Source organism: Mauremys reevesii, linkage group 1 (genome assembly GCF_016161935.1).
Source record: "Mauremys reevesii isolate NIE-2019 linkage group 1, ASM1616193v1, whole genome shotgun sequence".
NCBI classification, from domain to species: domain Eukaryota; kingdom Metazoa; phylum Chordata; order Testudines; family Geoemydidae; genus Mauremys; species Mauremys reevesii.
In genome coordinates this window covers 335238718-335262810 of record NC_052623.1, presented here as the reverse complement: position 1 = coordinate 335262810, position 24093 = coordinate 335238718, and the positions used below count along the sequence as shown (strand labels likewise).

Sequence of the window (24093 nt, the reverse complement as noted above, 5' to 3'; positions counted from 1 at the left end):
CTGTGATGATTTGAACAGAGGAGGAAATGGGGATAAAATCAAGCAGTTACTTCTGCAGGCCATTTTCTTGGTGTGGCGTCACTCAGTGCAAAGCTGCTTCTGGGTTCAGCAAACAAGCACTGACTGGTGGGAAAGGATAGTGCGGCAGACCTAGAATGACCAGATATGGTGGCAAAGCTTCAGGAGGACAAAGGCTACTTTCCTAGAAGTCGGCAGAATTCATCCCGGTGCTGCAGCAATAGAACATCCAACATGAGGGTGCCTCTCAGAAGGGAGACCAATGCAGCCATCACCCCCTGGAAGATTACCACCACTGATAACTACTGGTCAAGTGCTAACAAGTTTGGTGCTCACACATCAATCATCATGATTGTCTCGATTACAAGCCCCATTGCTCTAACCACTACATACTCTGTTCTACAAGTTCATGTGAAAACATGGGGCATAGCTGATCTAATGGCTGTATATTTGCCATGAGCTAGAAACACAAAGATGCGCATATGGCTGCATGCCAGCATTTAAATGGGGAGGTGACATTTGTTGAAGATGACACTAACAATAGAGGATACACAGGCCAATCCAGGTGAGAAGCTATGCAGTATGGGGTAGCAGTGGAAGGATTACCAGATGCCAAACAGTTCATCTAAAATATGACAGTGTCTATATTCATCCATATTAACATTATCCCCCAAAAAACTCATTCCAGTATAGAATTATTTTACTCACAAAGCAGATTAATTAATATGGTATGAGATGCAAAATAATTTAAAAAAAAACTTGTGTGGACAAAAGGCAATTTAAACCCTCTCCTCCCTGCCCCCCCACCCTCCCAAAAAAATACCCATGTAGACAAGGCCTAAGATTTCTGTCCGTCTTGCTAACGGAACAGCTCCACTAGCTCAAGGCTGACCGGGCTCTCTTTTCTAACCTACACTTCATTACCACTTACAGTCTTCATCCAGCAGCTAGTGTCAGTATTTATTGATTCATTTTACTGATAATTACATTGTCCTCATAGTAACTCAAAGAATGTCAAGGTGACCATGATGCCATCTGATTGCAGTATGTCTGTAATGTCACAATACATTTGTGTCTGCTAGTCATTCGAAGACAGATATATAAAGAGCATGAGTATGTTTAAAAAGCAGACTATTGACTTTATTAGTAATCTGTTATGTAAAATGTTTCATTACTCCCTATATTATGTCTGATACAATGTTATTGTCATAGAGAATGCTATTTATATTTTCCACCATTCCTAGTAAACTATTAGTAATAACTGCTTATATTTGCATAGTCTCTTTCACCATAAAGGTTCCAAAACCACTCTAAAAGCTTTAAACTAGATATAAGAACAATTTCCCCACCATCACATTACATCTGAAAAATAACTCCAACCATCAGGACACAGTGTTCCTTCAGGGATCAAAACTGGAGTATGTTTATCAACTCTTCTGGGATGAATGAACACTATTGGATTTCCTGTATCACCTTGATTTCTCTTGTCTAAGCACTAACCTAGCCCAAGCCTGATGAACTCATGAGATAGACGGTTTGGCCACAGGCCATCTTTGGTTTTAATAACTGCATTACTTTTCACTGCTGCTGAAAGTCAGATGGGGATTACAGTATGGTGCCTGGTTTGAGTTTCATAAATCCCTATCTTTTAAGTACATTTATATTTTAATATCACATTTTTTAAAGTAAAAAAATGTTTTATTTAAGAAAATTTCTAATATGGTTTATTCCATGCACTGAATCAATTCAATATCCTTTGACATATAGATTACCTTCAGATTTATCCAACAGACAGCTGGATTTTTATACCTCTTATTTTCATCTTTGAGCATATTTTTTCATTCATCTATTCTCGAATTTCAACATACAATTAAAAAATATGAAAAATATGTATATATTGATTCCAAAGCTGAGAAGTATTAGTTTTAAAATAAAATATTTCATGTTCCTTGCCCTGCTTTGGCAACAGCAGTTACTCAACAGGAAATGAAAACTAAGTTCTAGAAAGGGTTTACACAAGGATATTCCTTGTCACATTAAAGAAACTACAGTGCAGTTTTCTTTTATACCAGCTTGTAAATTAAGCATAAAATAGTGTTGAAAAATTATACCTAAATTACTCAAGTTTTTCCTCCTCCAATTTATTAAGAGTCATCAAGATATGTAGTCAATTGTTCTTTTCACAAGCGCTATGCACAGACATATAGTAATAATAAATTTTAGTTTACAGGCTATGAAAAAGGATGTAACAAGAATAGGAAATAGCAGGATGAACATTACTATAATTTCTTATAAACTATAAACTGAACAGCATTCCCACTTTAAGTCTTGGCAACTTTTTATGTTTTAAAAACATAGCTGCCTGATCTTCCTCATGCCCGCTTCCACTTGTAACCCTGCAATGTTGTATATGCTTTTGGTGCAGTAACACCAGCAAACACACCTGACGACAGATTCCTAAAAGCTTTGTTCAAATGTGGGGATGGGCTTGACCCCTTGACAGACTGAACCTGGCTCTTGTTGCTGTCCTTCTCTCCTGGCAGAAGGGTTACATATGCACGTGTGCCTGTTTGCAATGCATACTTTTATCCATAAAATAGTTGAGGGTGCCTACATTTGCAAGTGCAGGAACTTGATCTAAGTAAACTACTCTCTTCAAAATAGCCAAGCTGTGACCCTGATATGCCCACACACAGTTCGGAGGGGATCTGGAAGAAGGGGGTCAATCTTATGGGGAAAAAGGCATAAGAATCTGTGTCTACTACAGCACGCCCCCCTCCAGCACATAGAATGGAACCCAAGATTCCTGAGACTCACCATTCCTCTGCAGTCAGCAAATATCTATGAAAATCACTGGCAAAGTGTGTATCTCATCCCCTTCTAGAGGATGCAACCTACTATTGCTGTCAGTTACTCTGTTAGTTCAAGTGCCAGAGGTCTGTGTAGTGGATCTATGAGCTCCAACTCTGCTGATGAACCATAGGGATATTAGTCTGATGCCACATGATGGAATTTCTGTTTTTTAAATTTGCTTTTTTTAAAAAGATAGGTAATTATGCAGAAATTAATTGACTGAACATTCAGTTTGCAAAGTTAAGCAGCCAAAGCCAACATTAATTCTGCCCCCTTATGCATAAACATAATGAAACATAATTTAATTACCTAATCACATCCTATATTTTCCCCACAACCCCTACTTCATTCAGTGCACAGGATGGTCTTAATCTATGGATGAATGAGGGTTGTACAGCCAAAGAGGACCCATGCCTCATTTGTTGCAGAAATTGGAAGCTATGTAGTGAATGAGGTGGACTATTGCAGGAAGAAAAAGGATAGTTTTATGGTTAAGGCAGTTGAATGCTGCCCTAAAGAATGGATTCTATCACTGCCTCTACCACAGAGTTCCTGTGTGATGCTAGGCAAGTCACTTAAACCATACTTTTCACAGGTAGTCACTAACTGTGTCTTCCTCATTTTCCAGATGGCCAACTTCATAGCCTGGAGTCTGATTTGCAGACGTGCTAAGCAGTTACAGCTGCAACTGAAATCAATGGGAACTCCACTTCAAACATACAAAGTGCTATATATTGGTAAAACTGGGCACCAAAATTAGTGAATATTTTTTCTCAATCCCTCTGCACCTCAGCTCTGAAAAATGGGGATAATAATATCGCCTCACCTCACCTCACCTTAGTGTGAGAAAGATAAATTAACTAATATTTGTGAAGTATTTGGATATTATAGTGATGAGCACCACAGAAAAGCCCAGGAGGAAATTAAATTTTGCTCTGAAGGCAGAATTATTGAATAGTATGCAATAAACAAGGCCTAACACATTAACAATGAGGATAAAATAAAATACTGAATAACTGTTCATTAAGTAAACACTGCCCATTCTGTGCACTGAATGAGGCAAGGTTGCTGTGGAAAAAAGTAGTATGTGATTATGTAATTAAAGAATGCATGATAATGTGTATGCACAAGGGTCTGCATTAGGGTTGTACAGGCAACCTTAATACTAATGTTTCCTAACTTTTGAGTTCTTGAATTGGCAGCCTTAATATTCTACTAACATAGTTGTGTGTCATATATATCAGACTGAAACAGTAAAGTGAAACAGATATCAGTAGTCCCTACTGGTCATCTATACTAGCCATTATACTTTAAACTACACATTTAACCAACAAAGTGTTTTTATTAAATCAGGATTTCTTTGTTTTTATGTAATTTACATTAATTATAATGTTGCATATGATTAATGAACTAATTATTACTATTTGTATTTATCTGTGACAGAGGCCTATTGATGGTTCACTACTCTGTGTCAGCAACCCTTGTCAGACCTGACATACTCACCACACTTAATACTCTGTTGTCATGATACATACCCAAAAGGTGGCACGTAATATCTCACTGGAAAATTCACTTATTATTAATATACTTGTGTGATGCATATATGGGGTGTGTATAAATAGTTATGGATATGTGCTGGAATTATGTTATTAAAATGTGTTTGGCAAGCAATGTATTAGCACTGTTTGCCTTAGACAAAGGAATGTACGTTTGTTTGTCTGTTCAGCCTGATCATCAGCCAGAGACCACAAAGGACCATTTACACATTAAGGTAAACAAAGCTAACATAGTGTCTCCACTTCAGCAGGAGAGAGAAACTTTATCTGGGCTATAATAACATGGGATCTGAACCTTAAATGATAAGTAATTGAATCAACTGACTGTATACAATATTACTGAATTATAAAAGTATATCAGATAAGGACTTATGAAAGTTAATGGCACACCGGTGATGAAAATGATTGTGACATTTATGTATGAACACTATATGATGAAATATGGATACTCAATGGTATTATGGTTTAAAGTCTGTGACCAAACAGAGAGAAAAACAGGTATTCTCCCCCCCCCTACACCCCGCATAGGAGGAAAGGTAGCACTGTGGAACCAAAACAATTGAAGCCCTATTTACATATGAATCAGCAGGGAATGGGAAGTCCAGCATGAGGAAGAGAAAGGTAAGAACAGCATGAGGTCATCCTGACTCTGGGGACAAAACAGTGAGTTTGGGAAGATGATAATAATCTTATAATAAGGAGAGAGAAGAAGCCATCTTGGCATCCATCTCTGGACAGACGTCAGAGCTCTTGCAAGCTAAGAAAAATGGGTCGTTCAGCCAAGGGGGTTGTAGTCTCTGGGAACTGAATATATGTGAGAAACCTGCTTAGGCAAAGATCTTTCACTTAGGAAGACAATGGAAGCCAGCACCTTGTACTTCTGTGGAAGGTCCTGACTGAGAGAACATCAGCCATAGCTGGAAAGAAAAAGACTGGTAAGAAATCAATCTTGAACCAAGGCTGTAGTTTGTTGAGTCGAGTCTTAGCCACTAGAAAGCAGACTTTTACTTCTGTTTGTTTGTGAAACTTTCTAACTTTATTCCTTCAACTTGGTATCACTTAACCTATGTCCTTTTGTTAATAAACTTTTTGTTAATACATTTTTACAATAAACCAATTTGGTGCTGTGCTTGAAGTGAAGGGTGTATTTACCCCAGTTAAGTTAATAAACGGTAATGTGCTTTTGTCTTTTTAAAGGAGCAAGTGACCCTTGTTATTTCTCTGAGTGTTCCAGGAAAGGGTGAGACCCTTCACGGCAGATGGCTTTGGGGAAGTTTGGGACTAATAGTGTCTTGGGGTCACCTCTACAAGTAGTAACCAGAAGCTGGTGGAAACCAGGATGGAACTGCTGTGTTATAGGCAGGCTGCTGGGATCAGAGTGCTGAACCAGGGCTGCACAGCACACAGACTCAGGGAACTGCATGCTAGTCTGCTGGGTGTTGGTGTCCATGCTGTGAGCCATGGCAGCAGAGCATTCAAGGCCCCCAGGGTTACAGGGCAGGCGGTGACACAGCCGCTTACTGATCTGGATTGCACCCCAAAACATGACATTGTCACAAACCCATTACAATGAAGCACTCTAAAATACCTCTGTTACTGAATTCCTCCATTTATTGTAATCATTTTACAAGCTGTATAACAGCAAAAGGAATTCTCCAGTCATTCCAAATGTTAAAGCAGTGCTTTATTAAATGCTTTTATTAAAAAATAAAATGCAATAAAACTTCAAAAATGCTCTATGTTTTCACCTTAATATATTCTGGGCATCCCCAGGGAGAACAACAGATGTATCAAATAGTTGGAGAAGCACCACTATCTAATAAACATGCATGCCAAATTGACCCAGGATTGGCCCCAGTACAACTGTTTACCACTTTGGTTTTGGCTATGTAAACTGCTTGTAAATGCTTTCTCATTTGAAAACCCTGGGGCTCCTTTATAAACACTGTATCATCCCACAAAATAGTCTGCCTCCTTCCCATTTGTCCAACCAGCTGATCAAATTATCTGTAAAACATTAAGTGCTGCCTGATGCTATTAATCTCTTACCTGCTACTCTGTAACATGACAAAGATCACAAATAAACACAATTTTATGCATTCCTCATTTTGAGAAAGGATAAGTCTTGCTGTCTTTTATGTCATTACCTTAAGACATATTAAAGGATATAGTTGCAGATATATAAAAACTATAGAAAAGTACATTCAAAGCTTTTACTGCTACAGAGAGATTTTACAAAAAATAAAATATAGGCTTGATTCCATCACCCTCGCATACATGAAATTAAGTATCTTATTCTACCATCCGCAACTTACTTCACCCTGCATAGGACTACTTGCAGAATAATGTCAACAACATGAGTGACGGTGATGGATTAGGGCCTTAATAAACTAAAAGTACCCAACCTTAGATTTTTTTGCATAATCTTTTTTTTCCAAATTATCCTCCTCTCTAATGCTGGGGCAGCTAGAAGTACATTATATTTGAAGAACCTCCAGTCTTTTAGCAAGCAGAATATTCAGAGACCACAGTACTCCAATTCTAATTAGGTAAACTCAGGCAATTATTGTCAATGTTATGATTATGAAAATATACTGGATTAAAAAAAATCAAATTCTATATGTAATGCGTATGACAGGAGACAGGCACTTTTCATAGGAAGGGTCAACTTCTGGCATTAAATGGAATTGACAATGCCACGACATTTTATCTTTAAAGATTTCACTGTCATTATGGTTCTGGTACAGAATGTTGACAATGAGGGGAATCTTAAAACTATACTCAAATTTAAACTTTCTTGACCAATGTCAGCTTGGCATCAACTCACAATTTAATTAACTGTTAACAGATTCTTCCAGATATGACTGCTATACAGATATTTTATCTTCCTGTTAATTACTAATTATGCATTGGCAGGAAAAACAGTGTTTCTTTCCAATTATTCCAGAACTCAGTGATTATTTAAAGTTGGCTAATTAGCAGTGGACGGCTGGTACATCTTCTGGGCAAATTGTGTTTGATAATCCCTATTAAAATATACATGGCGGTAGTTGACTTGTAACAAAAAAAAAAGTGGCAGTTCAAAGGGTATTAGATACAGCACAAGGCAAATGGGGGCCTATTAAAATTTCCCCAACTGTTCTAATGAGAATGCCGAGGGTAATTTCTTCCTAGTTTACCATCTGTTTGATTTCTGGCATGTATCTCTGGTGCGAAGGGAGGGTCCTGGAGCCCAATTGGCTTGTCACAAAGTAAACCAGGGATCTGAAGCAAGTTCAGTAGTTTACAAAACAGCCCGTCAAGAGCAATGTTATGTGCATAGCTGAAAACTTTTTAAAAAAATAACATTTTACAGAATATTCCCTACTTTTTAAAGCTGTGAGTATAGCCACTGGAAAAAAAACTTCATAGGCTCACCTATGCATAAAATTCAACAGCTGGCTTTTTTCCATCTTTTATAAAGGTAGTGGGAGATGTTTTTCCTTTATCTAGATCTGTAAGCTAAAACATTACTCCACAAATACCTACATTTGAGTATAAGTCTCTGAAGGGTAGGTAGTGCTCCTAATACACAGCTCAGTGTAAAGGCAGTAGAAATGCACTGCTTCACTAGGAGCTCTCAGACTACTCCTTGGCAAATTCTGTGCAACTGCAGCACAACAGAAAAATGCCCCCCTGCAGAATCCCTTTGCTTCCTTGCAGAAAATGCTGCACCAGTGCTCACTCACACTCCCCGACAGCTCGGCAGCTCAGAGGCATCTGTTCAGCCAGCCTGTTCAGGAAGCTGTGCGCTGCAGGGGGAGGGGAGGTCTGCATGCGGGGCGGTTGAGGCTTGGGGGGGTTCCAGGTGCGGGTGGGTGAGGCTCAGCAGGTGGGGGGGTTGTGCGGAGGGGGGTCCAGATGCACTGGGGTTGGGCGGACAGAGAAAGTAGCTCCCTGTACAGTGATCCCTCCCCCCACCACCAAGCCCCCTCCATATCAGGAACCTGCCGCACCCAGTACCCCCTACAGAGCCCTCCAGACTCCCACCCCGCCAAGCCTCACCCCCTGCATCATGAGCCCCCACCCCACCAAGCCCCACTCCCCCCCATCCACTGAACCCTAACCACCTTCAACTTGCCCCCCCCCGCAGAGTCCCATTCCCCCTGCACCAAGCCCCTGTGAACCCAGATTCCCTGCTGCACCCCGACCCCCCACCGAGCTGCCCACACCCAGGTTGAACCACACAGAACCCTGGTGCTCTTGAGGGAATTCTGCACTGAAAAATTTAAAATTTTTAAATTCTGCAAAGTTCTGAATATTTTAATTCTCAAAATAACACAGAAACACAATGATATTATCACACCATTTTCAATTATTTTGGTAATTTATTTCCCTCAGGAGTATCAGATGCATTGTGGTTGAAATGGGCCAATTCCTATGATGGCTATAGAGAGCACAAGTCAGAATGACACCAACTGCATGTTCTTAAATTGCAGACACCTCATGCACTGCACTCTCTTCCTCCTCACTTCCCCACCCCCTATTTCTCATATGACTTGAGTCCAATTCCCAGTCCCTCACTCTCACCAAACCCCACACCAAGTCTCCAGCTTCCTACCTGTAATTTTCACCCCTCTTGCTGTCTCCCTCCTTCTCTTTTAAAAAGGAGTGCAGAAGGTATTGTAGCTTCCCAATAGGGCCACTCATTGCATGCTGAAGCCTTCCAGTTCTTTGCTCCTCAAAGTGCAACACCTCTTTGAAGGGAAATGTCAGAACAAGGGATTTCCTGCTTTACAGCTTTGCATGAGGTGTGCAGTCCTGGGTTCAAGTAACCATAAAACTGAAGGGTGCAATAAGCAAACATACTAAGATGTAGCAATGAGGCCATCAGCCATGTTCATGGATTCCAAGGCCAGAAGGCAACATTGTGATTGTCTAGTCCAGGGGTTCTCAAACTGGGGGGGGACCCCTCACGGAGTTGCGAGGTTATTGCATAGGGAGTCGCAAGCGATCAGGCTCCACCCCAAACTCCGCTTTGTCTCCAGCATTTATAATGGTGTTAAATATATAAATAAGTGTTTTTAATTTATAAGGGGGGGATCGCACTCAGAAGCTTGCTATGTGAAAGGGGTCACCAGTACAAAACTTTGAGAACCACTGGTCTAGTCTGACCCACTGCATAACACAGGCTGGAGAACTTCCCCAAAATAGTTCCTAGGGCATATCTTTTAGAAAAACATCCAACCTTGATTTAAAAATTGGCAGTTGGGCCCTCATTTTACTTGGGGAGAGGGATAGCAGTAGAGTAGGGGGTAAGGAATATAATCAGGGATGAAGATGGGTCCACAGGGAAGGATATTTGGGGACTAGAAGGGGAGTGGGACAAGGAGGCAATCCTGGAAAGGACAAGGAAGGAGAGTGGAGACTTGAAGATAAATATGACACTAAAATGAAAATTGAGCTGAGCCCAGAAACACAAACTGCACTAATTGAGGACTAATGGTATATGTGATGATCCAGAAAGATGCAGTTTGAGATATCTTTAGTGAACTAGTATATGCCAAGAGATCTCACAAGGAGAAAATAATTCATATTAAAAAGTAGGTTTAAAGCTTTTTTCTGTGCTGTAAGATTCTCAAGCCTGGTTAGTCAGGCACACAGCACATATTTCTGTCTTCTCTCAGTTCTGATTTTAGCTTTGCAGTTCATGTTTAACTGAGCCTGACCAAAGGTTCTGTTTGGGTCAATGGACAAATGTTTAGGACCTTCATTAAATTTTACCCAAATCAGTTCCCTCATTCCTTCCTAACATGATTGTTAGATGAATATTCAAATTAATATTTTGATAAGATGGTAAAGTCCCTACAGGAAAACAGAAGTGACTCATTCTCTTGGCCAGAGAATATATGGTTTTATGCCTATAAACATAAAGAAACTTAACCCCTCTGGAATAAATCTATCAGCATAACTCTTTTTTCCCCCATAATGATTCCAAACAGAGGAAACTAACTAAGGGTTCTCTTCATTGCATTGTCATCTTGAGCTACAACCTGAGTTTTGATCCTAACCTGACCACACACAAAAATCTCTAATTTTAAGTGGTGCTTTAAGCTTGAGCTAACTGGCCTATCAGCTGGTATGGGCTGAAGCACCACTGCTGCTGATGCTGGAGCCAGTAATGCAGTGGAGTTGCAGCAGCTTGACTTACACTACCCATCAGATGCCATTCCAGTCACTGTGTGTATCTTCAGTGTTGTCTTGAAGTGTGGTCACTCTCATTCAAGCTAGCCTAGCTTGAATGGAGTGACATGAGTGTAGTAACTTCAGCTAACTATTGCAGAGAAGAACTAACAGCATTTAGGTCTCTATCAAATGTTTTTCTAAGTTAGGTAGATAAGAGATAATTATCACGACAGCATGAAAGATTTATTGGAAAAATTTCATAGATTTTATCACCAGACAGAACCATTAAGATAGTCTAGTCTGACCCCCCTACATAAAACTTCCCCCAGTAATTCATGTAGTAGAGAGAATTATTCTTTCCTACAATACAGATAAACACTACCAAGCCCAGTTTCCTAGTTTTCATCCCTCCAGTTCTTGTAAGGGCCAACGTCTGTCAAGTTTCTTCTCCACAAAATGCCACACAAGTGTCCAAATTGATGTTTTTAGGCCTCACACAATTGCAGCCATTTTTTTTAAGTTCAGTTCTGTATGTACTATGACAATCTCACCCACATATGACTGATAGATAGGTGGATCTGCTTCTCTGATAACAAAAAGAAAAATGAAACAGAATGTTATTAGCCTTCCTAGCAACGTTCTTTATGTTTCTTTCAAAAAGTAAAAGCATGCCATTGTCTCTATTGTTACTTTGCTTCCAATGACCCTGAAATATATTAAACATTGTGGCTAATACATTTTTAAAACTACCATTCCTCTAGGATCTGATCCTACAGTGTACTGATTGCTATGTGGGAGGCCTTCACCACTTCACAGGGTAAGTTCCCAAATGAGCCTAAAAACTAAAAGCTGTTGTTATCACCATTGCTCTCACGGTTCTTTTTCACTTCCAGTGTTAGGAGAGAGCACAATAGCATCAGGTCTTCGTGATCATCCAAATGATTTTCTTGAATTTATACTTAAACTTACGAGCAAGCAAAGAAAAATAGCAATTAAAAATTAAATGAGATTTTATCTAAAATGCCATTTAAACAACGCTGCTCAGATAAAAAATGAGCCCTACAGTTTGCATGGTTAAGCTGCAGCTCAAAAGACAGGTCAGAGATGGAAACATTTTTTCTGCAACGCATAAAGGGATATTCATAATTAAAGAGTAGACTTCCTCAGGGCATCGTGTTTCAGTATTCATATCGACAAGAAAAATGAGATATTTCAAACTATGCATGACTGATTTTGCATATCTTCTGCTTTAATTTTTTTCTGGCCTTTAGGCTTTGAGATCTTTTTGGTCAGGCGTGCACACATTTTAGAGAGTCTTGTTGTTGAGTCTTTTTATCTACTATTCCAATAATATGTTAACACTTAAAGAGTTAGATTTAGAAAATGATATCTGACAAATAAAGAAGAGATTATGTTTTGTTTTGTTGTGTATGTTCTATAAATACTAGGCACAGTGAGGAGCACAACATAACACACACATTTTATGGATGATAATGCCAATGGAGAAACTTAGGGAAAAATATATTTGCCTTTTTGTAAATGACCAATCCTGCTTAGATGGTATTAAATATCTTACTTAACCATCATTCTTAGTTAGACCTAGTTAAACATAATATTTACTGTTTACTTTTGTGAATTGTTAGGAAATTATTAATATTCTTTTATATTTGATGTAAACTACTTAACATTTCATACAGAAAGATTATACTCTTACAGTAAATTGGCCATTCTAGAAATTTGAGATATGTACATAAACCCTGTACAATTCCTATCATTTACAGTTTTTAATCAAATATGAAGGTAACGCATCTACACCATGGATCTGGATGTATAAAAATACTGTACAACAATGGTACTCAACCTCCAAGAGCTGAAGAGCCATCATACAAACTAGTTATGCCCTAGTTTGCAATAGTTTCATCTCTGCAATTCTTCTAAACAATGAAATTGTTCTTCACCTCCATCCCTTCCTTTCTGCACCCTGAGAGGGAGGGGCCATGTTCCTTCCCCATTGAAAGGAAAGGTTGTTTCCTTTCTCTTTCACTCCATCCTACCCTTTCTGGGTATCACTACTGATGGGGGAAGCTCCTTTTCTTCTTCTTCCAGCAAAAATAGATTCCAGTGACTCACATGCTGTTGATGAGTTTGGTACGTGATTCCCATGCTGTCTCAGGCACCATAGGAAGTACCTGCAATATATGCATTTTGCTTCCCTCTGAATGGTTCTTATGCAGAGCAAGAAGACACACAAGCTAAGCGGAGTTGGGATGGGTGAAAATGGTGCTGTTTGGTAGGTACCATCAGTAAATATTAATGAACCAATACTTGGTATTAAAAAAGGTTTTAATACTGGATTATTTTATGTTTTGGAGGTGAAACAGATAAGTCATAGGCTCAATGATTTTGTTTAAGAATTATAATAACCTACTATCAGAGGGGTAGCCGTGTTAGTCTGGTTCTGTAAAAGCAGCAAAGAGTCCTGTGGCACCTTATAGACTAACAGACGAATTGGAGCATGAGCTTTCGTGGGTGAATACCCACTTCGTTGGATGCATGTCACATGCATCTGACGAAGTGGGTATTGACCCTTGAAAGCTCATGCTCCAATATGTCTGTTAGTCTATAAGGTGCCACAGGGACTCTTTGCTGCTTTTAATAACCCAGTATGTATGTTTGCTATATGAAAGTTACAAAGAAGTTATAAGAGTAATGTTAATAATGTGCATTGTAACAGAGAGTGTTACGTCCTCCTCATTATTTAAGATTCTTATAAACAAGGTGTTTACAGCTTAGCTATAAAATGTACAGAAACATACAAACAAGTTAGTGCAAATGCAAAATGTGTATTTTTCCTCTCATTCAGATATGCTGCAGCATAATTACCCATTTAGCGGATCAGAGATATATTTATACTGCAGGCACTGCTTTCACATCTGTTGTAGGAAATTTAGCCCCAATTATTTGTTTTCAGAAGCAAGGGTCATAATAAAGTTAAGTGTTACAGAGAAACCGTGTCAGTAAAAGACCATCAAGATAAATAGAAGACTGGATGCAACAGCTACATCTCAATGAACAGATAAAGTTAAAGGTCACAAATCATCATAGTACCAAAAATGTCCATTCTATTTTGTACAAAATGTTCTTTTGGAGTTAATGACTGCAGAGACATCTGTTATCTGAGAATAAGTAAGTGTGCTTATTTTTTTTTTAAAAATCACCAAGTCTTAACCAAATGTCAAGAGTTTATGTATTACTTGCCGTTTATAAAAATGGTAAAACAGACAAAGAAACAAAGGTAAAGTACTTGTATTGTGAAAAATTTTGGCAGCAGGAGATGAAACCATGCAAACTGGATTTACCAGTAGTGGGTTTCTCCCAATTCTGCATATGACATCTTTGTAATTTTCACCTAGTCTCCTTATAGAATCTAATTTATATTAATGCAGAAGATGCTTCCAAAAGATGAACTGCAAAAACAGGTGGCTGCAAATTATTCATATGCACTTAGGGTGGGATTTTCAAAAGTGCTCTGCATTGGCCTACTTCTACCGTTGGCCTAACTTTTACCAATGAATTCAATGTTAAAACCCTCAGAACATTTGAAAATCGTCCTCAATCTTTTACTAAAACTCTGGACAAAAATAATCAATCGTTATATAATATATATTGAATGGAGTTTTGGTTTAAATAGAAGGCTATTGTGCAGTCATTGGAAAAAGTGGTTGACATTATTGCCCAGCAGAGTTGGTTTTCCAATCTGTTTCTTTACGAATTAAATGCTTCCAGTTATACTGCAAATTATACCATATAGAAATGACTGTTTTCCTTGTTACTCTGCTGAGGCTTCTCTTTCAGTTCATATGATTCTTTCAGCAAGTAGAATTGCTCCAGTAGTAACAGAAGCATCCACCTTAGATAAACATATCTGAAGTGTATGTGAAAACTTCTCACTTTTCACAGTTATCCCTCACATTTGTAGTGTAATCACCAGTCCCTTCCAGGCCAGGACTTATGGGAAACCTATGTGTTGATTAGAAGCAGGCAGTGTGTTTAATTAATATTTGAGCTACAGAGCTACGGATAACTAGAGGGCCACCTAGCTGTATCAACGGCCTGGCTACAGAATCACCTTTTTATTCATGACAACTCGGTCCTGTCTCTTTTGTATTATCATGGACACAATAATAATCACTAAAAACTGTTTTTATTCGGAACACATTTTGGGGTATGTGGGTGTGTAAGTAAATTATTTTTATATGAATGGGGCAGCTATTAGTGACTTTTCTCTTCAGGTTGCCTAACACTTTCCATTTCAAACAACTCTTGCAACCTTTTCTTTGAAGAACTCTCAGACCTCCATAGTTTGCAGCAGGCCTTTAAAATTCACCCATAACAACATCCTCCAGCTAAAAAAGTGCCTTTTCTTTGGCTCATGAAGTTCTCCTGAAAACTTGTTGAGATAAAAACAGTTAAAAATATCACCATTTCCCTTTTTTCACTTGCCTTCCTCAGGTAGCATGACAAAATAGTAACTGACCACAAAGATTCTAACACTGGGTCCATGCTGCTTCCAAAACTGTGGCAGCAATGGGAGAACCTAGAGCAGCTGGGGGAGAATGAAGCAGGGAAAGAGCTGGGCTCCCCCAAGCAATCTCCTGGTCCTAACGTATGGCCCCAACTCTGGGGGGCACCTAATAGGGCAGGCGCTCTTACAACTCATGGTGGGGGGAGGGAAAAGTATTGTTTCCTCCATAACCACCTCCCCTGGACCCAAACATGGTCATGCCCACTCTGGAGGCATGAGTCCCCCACATCTGGCAGGTGGGGTGCAAGGGAAAAAGAGCCAATCCAGGATAATCCCCTGGATGACTCCCCAATGGATGTAGCACATGGTGCCAGAGTCTGGTTTTCTCCTGCCTGGGGTAGCAGCCTAATCTGCCAGCACCAGCTAACAAAATTAGTCCTATGTCTCAAGTGGGAAAAGTCTGTGCTACAATGCTGACGACTCAGAGTTCAAACTCTACAGATGGTATACAATGGAGAAACCTTTTTACAATTGCAAAGAAAAGTTTGATCTAAATTTTCCCCTTAACAAAATCCTAGAAAATTACATAAAAAGCTACATTAAAAGAATGTTATTTAGGTTGCAGAGTCAAGCACTCAAATAATAAGAAATGCTAGCTTCATGCTTCCCATGCAATTTTAATTTTGTCCCACTGTACATGGGCACTATGGTATAGTCTTTAATTACATGATCACATATGATTTTTTCCAACAGGATCTAGGCTTCATTCAGTGCACAGATTGGATGCACATGAATGCCAAGTTAAGGTTGCATGGGCAACCCATCTATCATTTCCTAAGGTTCAAGTTTTTGCTTTGTATGTATCATATTGCTATGTATCACTTGTTTGTGTATGTGCGTGTGTCTGTTTGTGAAAACAGTGACAGCAGAGGAGAGACCATTTCCTCTCTAGAGCAGCTGAATATTTCCAGAGGTAAGGAACATCCGGTAAACTTTCCAGTAAGGGAAAGTTGATCACTCTTGTAGTATCAAGTGTGTGAGAGAATCAGGGTCTTCTTGTGGGAACTGGTTCTCTCTCTGGAATACATGCAATTCTGTGCATACAAGGCATGTCTTTGGGATGGAAACTTTCTGATTGGTTCCCCCCCTTTTTTTTTTAAACTGTTTAAGGAGCTGATACAAAGCTCGTGGAAGTTATTGACTCCTATAGGTTTGGGATCAGGTCCCAGCATGCAATATAAAATCAATTTATTTAAATAATTGCGTTCACCTTAATTTCTCTACAAAACTAAGTATTTGTTATCTTGAGTTGCAGAATATTTTGAATTAGAACAAATACACATCTAGGTTTGTTAATCACAATAGACTTACCAAATCCAAAAGTACTCGGGCCACCAATGCTTTGTGAAGCCTGAACGCTGGTAGATGTATAGAGTCCCGTTACCAGTAAGCCATCGAAGAAGGTACTTGTCGAAATAGTCACTGAAATGAAAGATATAAAAATTCTGTAAGGACCACTCAACTGTGTGCTGAGTTCTGTACTCATTCTATGGGCAAGATTCTGCCATCCTTACTTCATTGACTAAAAACTTTGCCACACACACACACACACACACACACACACACACACACACACACACACACACACACACACACACACACACACACACACACACACAGTGGTTCTTCTCATGGAGTAGAGCAACTCTGAATAAATAAGAGTAGCAGACTCTTGGAGCTCAAATAATGAACTTCGGTTCTGTGTAAGAAACTGTCCTGAAATAATACTCTCACAACATATAAAATGATTTAGTGACTGTAAACTGGTTTGCAAATGTAAATTTCACAAACATCATTGCTCAATATCTAATCAGGGTTCCTATTTTGGAATTTATTTTTAATATTTTTCAGGGTTTATTTTTAGCAAAGAGACTGTATTTAGAATAGAACAATTGGTGTTTGTTACTTTTTTACTCCTAAATCAATCATAAATCATTTATCAGTAATAATCTGTTGCATGAAATGGACACAATTGAGAATTACAGCACCAGGATTTGAAATTAACATCAGAAAGGTCACTCATCTCTATCCGATAAGCTCCTTTTCCTAGAAGGCAAAACTGACAACTGGCTGTCAAGACCACAGAATAAATGACATAAGCAATAAAATAATTACGGTTTATAGTATCACTCTTTCTGGATTTCAAATGTGTGCTACATGACAATAGTAATACTGAGCTCAACTTTAGTGTATTAAGCAGTTAAGTCATATGCGCACATAGGTCATTACAGACCACGTGTATTAAAATAATCCACTGGATACTTTTAAAAGATATTCTTAGCTATATCAGTTAAACCACTGTCCCGGTTTTCTTGACATTTGCAATTTTCAGGTCAAAATGCACATTATTTAGGAAGGCATTGAACACTGAAAAAATGCCAACAATTCACAAATTTTGCAGTTTATTCCGTAAACATTCATTCTCAGCTTTTTGCTTCGATGTCTTATCAGATGTTATCAGTTTAAACAGAAAACCCTATGTACAATCTGCTTGAATGTTTTATCCTAAAAAGGCCAGAACTGTTAAGTGATAAGTTTTGTTCTACTATGTAAATGCAATATACATAGCGATATCCTCTATGCCTGGAATGACGTCACTGATCCCGTAATCCCATGCAACCTCCTTTGCCCCTCTAAAATCTATTGTCAAAACCCATTTCTTCTGACAGTTTCGAACACTTGTCCAAACAGCTATATATTTTTAAAAATGGAACTAACATAAAGCACAAAAACTAAAGCAAGCAACTAAACTATATATCAGGTAAATTTCCATTCTCCCTGTCTAATACCCTCTCCTATCTTGGTGTTTTTGTTTGTTTGTAACCTACTTTGTAAAATCCTTTTTTTTCTAAAGTGTCAGTAAACCATGTTGCACACCTATAGCTGTGTATAAAGAACAAAGACCAGCAATTTCTTAGAGGCTATCAAAGGCCCAGACCCTGCAAAGAGATTCACACAGGCAGACCTTTGCAACAGTGAAGAGTTCCATTGAGTTGATTGGTGTCCCACACAACTTTTTGCACGATAGAGACCTTAGTAACAATTACAGGTTCTCTTCCACTCTTTCATCCACAGAGCTCAACAATGGAATGTAATCTCTGATCAGTTCAGACTCCCTTGTCCTCCAAACATTTTTTGGTTCTAAATATCTGGCCACATAGGGCAAACATACTCTCCACCCCCACTGTATTCCTCTCTTACTCCTGCTAGAAATGTCATGTGCTGGGGCTAACTCAGTAACTGAAGCAGTGAGGTGTTGGTTCAGGGTTCTGTCCAGTTACCATTTAAATCAGTGCCATGTTAGGACATTCCTAGTACATTCAGCAGCAGGACTAGTCTGTTGTTCTGGCTGTACCATCACCAGTCATTCAGTGGTTAATCTGTGGGACACATTAATTCAATTTTTTTGAGCAGGGTAGTAGTATTGTATAGTAATAGGACCTGTAAAAATAACAGGGAGAAGGGGTTGTTTTGGTTTTTAACTAGAGGATTAACATCCAGTATGTTTAATTTACTCCTCAGTAATTTACATTTAAATTATCTATAGTATTTATTCTAATATTCAATAATACAATGAATAATTCCAGGACAAAGAAAGACTCCCATGAAGTTTAAAAGGAGTTTCATCTGAGAAAAGAGAGCAAGTTCAGAATCCTAATCTCCATTTTGGAAAGCATCCCCTCATAACATACATGTCAAACAAACAATCAAAAACAAATGAGAAGCAGACCACAAAGGCGACAAGACTTCAATAAAATAAAATATTTATTTTGAAAATAAAATGAAATAAAATAAAATAAAACAATGAATGCTCCCTACAACTGATGTTGAAGTAGTGAATTTTGCAGGGTTTATTCTTTCCTTGGTTCTTTTTAGTCTGGAAAAAGGAAAATGTATGCTCTAAATTATGCTTAAGATTTATTTTTGAAGACTAGAAAAAACAGTGGGTGAAAAGCATTGATCAAGTAAGGGCACTGGGCCAGTTCTCTGCTGCCATTTTGTTTCGCTGTGGGGTAGCCTTATTCTTTCTTGAATAAATGGTGATCACTCTCTCTGGGACAGAAGGGATATTTTACAATGCCCATACTTGGTTTTGGACATATTTGTGTGATCACCAATCCCCAATTTACATGTACATGTAATGGATCAATTTTCATTGCTGAATAGTATCCAACACAGTATGGTTTCCCCATTAAGCCCATGGGAAACTGCAGATTGCCTTGAAGCACTTTTTAGTGGAGCACTAAAATGTTGTTATACATTTGTAATACATTGTAGAATAATTTCAGAATTAGTTCAGTAAGAGAAAAAAAGAAGAGTGGCATTCTCAGAAGTGTGAATCACAAAAAAAGAAGAGTGACATTCTTTTAGGACTTATGGGGAAGACATCAAACAGTTTATCTCAAATGAAAGAAGGTATGTTGTATTACATATTAGTACTAACAATCATGAAGATGAAAGCTATGCTAACATACAGCCCAAAGTATAGGATTATGATTTTATATCAGGGACAGGGACTTGTTATTACACGTTATTTTTCCTTCTGTGCTCCAGAACAGCAGCAAAATAATCATTTGGCAGTCATTTGTTTCAGCCCATATAGTGGCTTTCTTGTTAAACAGGCAACAGCATGTATTTGCTGCCTGGAGGAGGGTGGAGTGGGAATTAAAGCCTAGGCCAGGGGTAGCCAATAGGAAGACCGCAAGCCAAATTTGAACCATCAGACATTTTTTAAAGAGACCCCCAAAATATTTTATTTACTTATTATTATCATTACTGTTTGGGGGGAGGTAGTATTATTATTGTCTCTGAAGTCTGGACCTTGATCATATCGTGACCAAGAAATTTGGACCTTGACAAAAAATAATTGACTACCCCTGGCCTAGACCAAAGCCTACCTAGGGGTAGGGAGTGGCCTCAGCCCTGCAAGGGGTGGCTGTCTCTCTGCTGCAGCTGTTTTGTGAGACAGTGGCATGAGAGAGATTGTGAGTACCTAGCAAAGAGTGTAGGAAATCACTTCACTCTCAACTGTATCCCCCCCCCTCCAAAAAAAACAAAAAAACCTCTTCCTCATAGGATAACAAGGGGAGCAAGAAATGTACCTCTCACTTCCCTGGCCATATTACTGTGAGGAGCCATGGCTCTGCAGCTGGGGAATTGGGACCCACTGGGCTGCCTCCAAGAACTGTGCTGCAGGCACCAATCCAGCTGAGTGGCAGGATGCCACCACATGCTGCCACTGAGAATGCAGACAGGCTGCCAAAAGCCGCTGGCAGTCTGCCTAGAAGGGAAACAGAGGTCAGCAGGGGCTAGAGGGGGAAGCTGGTTTGATTCCCTCTTCACACACAGAGATCACCAGGGCAATGTGGAGAGTCATGTGAGAAAGTCATTGGAAGAAGGAAGCTCATAGGCAAACAGGTCATAGCTCCACACAGGAAACCCCCAACTGCCCTCAGATAGCCTAGTGACCAAAAAAGGAGTGACAGACTGAGATCAGGATATCTTTCCCTGAGAATCTGACCAGGCGCCAGCTTCCTCCAGGCCCCAGGGATGCTCAACTCCTCCACCCACCTGCCCCCTTCTCCCAAGCCCTCACTCCCGCCTCGCCTCTTCTTGCCCCACTCTGACCCAGGCCCCACCCCGACCCCCACCCCACTCCTTCTCCTAAGTCCCCACCTCATCTCTTCCCGCCTCCACTCCTCCCCGCACCCTGCCTTTTCCTGCCCAGTTCCATCCCCTCCCCTGAGCATACCCTGTCCCTGCTCCTCCCCTTGCCCCCAGAGCCTCCTGCACGACACGGAACAGCTGATCGCAGTGGGCAGGAGGCACTCGGAGGGAGAGGGAAGAGTTGATCGGTGGGGCTGCAGGCGAACAGGATGTGCTGGGGGGAGGTGGGGAGCTGGTGGCCGGTGGGTGCTAAGCACCCACTAATTTTTTTCTGTGGGTGCTTCAGGGCTGGAGGACCCACAGAGTTGGCACCTATGATTCTGACCCAGTTGTCCTGGAGAAGGGCAATAGTGTTTGCTAGGATTATAGATAGAAGTGGTAGAATTGTTAATTATTAAGGTTGCCCTACACTTCCCAAAGATGCAGAATTCAGTTGCTTATAACTTTGCCAAATTTTAACCATTTAGCCCAAGATCCCTGAGTTTCCCCAATTCCTCTACTGTCAGCAAATAGCCATGAAACCCACTGGCAAAGCATGTACCTCATCCCCTGCTAGTGTCAGTCCATGTAGAGGAAGACAACCTACTATAGCAAACAGTTACTCTATTAGCTCAAAAGCCAGAGATCTGTGTTGTGGATATAAAAGTTCCAACCTTGCCGATGACCCACATGAGTATCAATATGATCCCACACAATTGAATTTGTTTTTTCAGTTTGCTTTTTTTTTTTAAACCTAGGAAATTACACACAAAAAACGATGTTAGACGAACATTAAGGTTGTACGGTCAAGCATCTGAAGAGGTAAAAAATGCCAGAATTACATGATCACATACTATTTTTCCACAGGATTATAGCAAATACAATATATTCGTTCAAATTTCTGATAAGAAGTCCTGCAGTCTGAATGTCCAGGAAACAAACACTAAAGGTCAGCATTTAAGCAGAGCTCTACATCTTCAAAACATGTAATAAACATCAACTAAATAATAAAATGTATACATATAGGTCTGATCCTGCAAGATGCTGGACATCCTTAGAGAGCTGCTGAGTACATTTCATGGGAAGCAGAGGGTTTTTGACAGCTTCTCTCAGGAGATGCTTAGAAGATGACTTCTCATGATTGGGCTTTATGGAATCAGACCTTTATGGAATCAGACCTAAATTTGGTGTCTCCTTTGGGATTAAGAGCTAGAAAGCTCAAGCAATGCTTACAACTGTTGTATCTCAAGGGACAATCAGATGGCCAAGAAGCTGCCTGAAAGCAGACTGCATCTGGATGTAATAGTATCACACAACAGATAGATCAGATTTTCAAATTGTATTTACTCATAGGCATTTCTAAGGCACTCATCATTGTAGTACTGGAGCTATACTTCATCTGTATTTCCAATATTTTATTAAGGAAAAAGATAAGGCATGCCTTTAATTCTTCTTTAAAGAGTTGATTGTTTAAAGAGCTGTATATTGGGTAATATTCAACATATTGCTGAGTCAGTGAATCTAGACATTGAAGGCAAAAAACAGAGATGACTTTGGGTGTCTACACTACAAAAACACATAGCAGCAAGTCTTAGGCCTGGGGTGGAGTAGCGCTAAATTCGACATGGCTAGCTCGAATTAGGCTAGGGCCCCACACTGCACCACTCTGTGACGCTCTGGGACAGCAGTCGAGCTTGGATAAAATTGAATTCCTTTTCCTGTCTGGGCACTTTGAATCTGACGTCTGCAGAGCTCTCAGCAGAGAGAGTCCGGGCAATCCAAGAAGAAAAGAGTCCCAGCATGGACTGACCGGGAAGTCATGGATCTGATCTGCTGTGGGGGGCGAGAGTCTGTGCTCTCCTGCTGCGCTCCAACAAGGAATGCAAAGACCTTCGAGAAGGTCTCCAAAGCCATGATAGACAAGACAAGGGTTGCAAAAGTCACTCGTGGGTCTGCTACCACTGCCCCACCAGTGACATGCGCGGGGCGACAGCGAACACAATACCGCTTGCCCTGACAGTAGGTCCACACATATAGGGATTGAACGTGTTGGAGGCCACAGAGGAAAAAGCACAGTGTGATCTTTCCTGCACTGCCGGGAGGGGCTGTTCAGCTGTCCCCTCCCTGGCATCTCTCCTGTGCAAGACTGCAACCACTGAAGCGTATCCGAAATCTCGAACTGTTCAAGAAATCACTTACTTTTTCCCATCTGTTCGCGGAACTGATGGCCTGCCACAGCCGCCGCGGCAGAGCAGAGCCAGTGGGAGGAGACCCTATGTCATAGCAGGGGCAGGAAGACCAAGGCGACTCAAGCAAATGGGGGAGGGAGAAATGGGGACGCTGGACCCGCGATGTGTATGTAGTCTGGGCAGGCAGAGGAGGAGGGAGGAGAGCTGCCTCTGCTGCCGCAACGCCCAACGCCAAAGTCCTGTCCCCCCCCCACCAAAAAATTACAGAAGGAGGGTAGTAGGGGCCGTGAGAACTGTCCATCCCCCACTGTGTAGTAGATATTAAAAGCGGTTTGCTGTTATTGGGAGATTTTTTAATTGCACTGGATAGCCTACATTACCAGGGTACAGACTTGGGGCAGGGTCAACTGTGCCCATGCCATGCACTTCCACAGCCACGACGCCTCTCCGCTGCCCTGAGCCCTGGAGAGTCATAGGTTACCCTGCTCTCGAGGAAACTTGCTTTCAGAGCAAACAACAGCCAGGCGATTTGCCTCAACCTCCCATCCGGCAAAAAGTCTCGCCCTGCCTTGCTAGAGATTGTGGAGCACACAGCAAGCAGCAATAACTACAGGGATATTCATTCCTTCACTGTCCAAGGCGCCTGTATAGGGCTTCATGAGCTCCCGAGGGATCTGGTGGCATCTGCACATCCCCAACCGTATTTTTTGGTGGGGGGAAGAAGTTTCCTGCCTGGGCGTCTAAACAGACCTTGCCCCCACCCGACAAAGATGTTGGAAAAGTAGCCCTTTCGGTTAATATTGGCCAGTTTTCCAGAGGAGCTATGGCCATGGCTTTCTGCACACACAGGGCAGGCGCATCCGTGTGTGTCCTGGGCGCTTCAGGGCAGGGCCAGCAAGTCACAGAGTTCAAGGAAAGTGAGTTTCGCAGCCACTCTGTTTCATCCCAGACCTGCAGCCTGTGGAAGGTGTGGCGATAAGGTGCGAGGAGTTGACGAACCGACCAGAGAAGAGCGCGAACAGACCCTACACATTTTTCCCCAGCAGGCATTGGGAGCTCTACCCAGCATTCCTTAGAACCT

At 40.5% G+C, this 24093-nt stretch overlaps 1 protein-coding gene across 2 annotated transcripts in view; it reads right to left on the bottom strand.

Moving 5' to 3' along the window:
* RELN (reelin) overlaps positions 1 to 24093 on the bottom strand; it is a 444047-nt gene that overhangs the window by 362201 nt on the left and 57753 nt on the right. For both annotated transcript variants that reach the window (XM_039517535.1, XM_039517540.1), the window contains exon 2: positions 16489 to 16599. In XM_039517535.1, coding sequence (XP_039373469.1) covers positions 16489 to 16599 — 111 coding nt within the window. The remainder of the gene's footprint in view (positions 1 to 16488; positions 16600 to 24093) is intronic.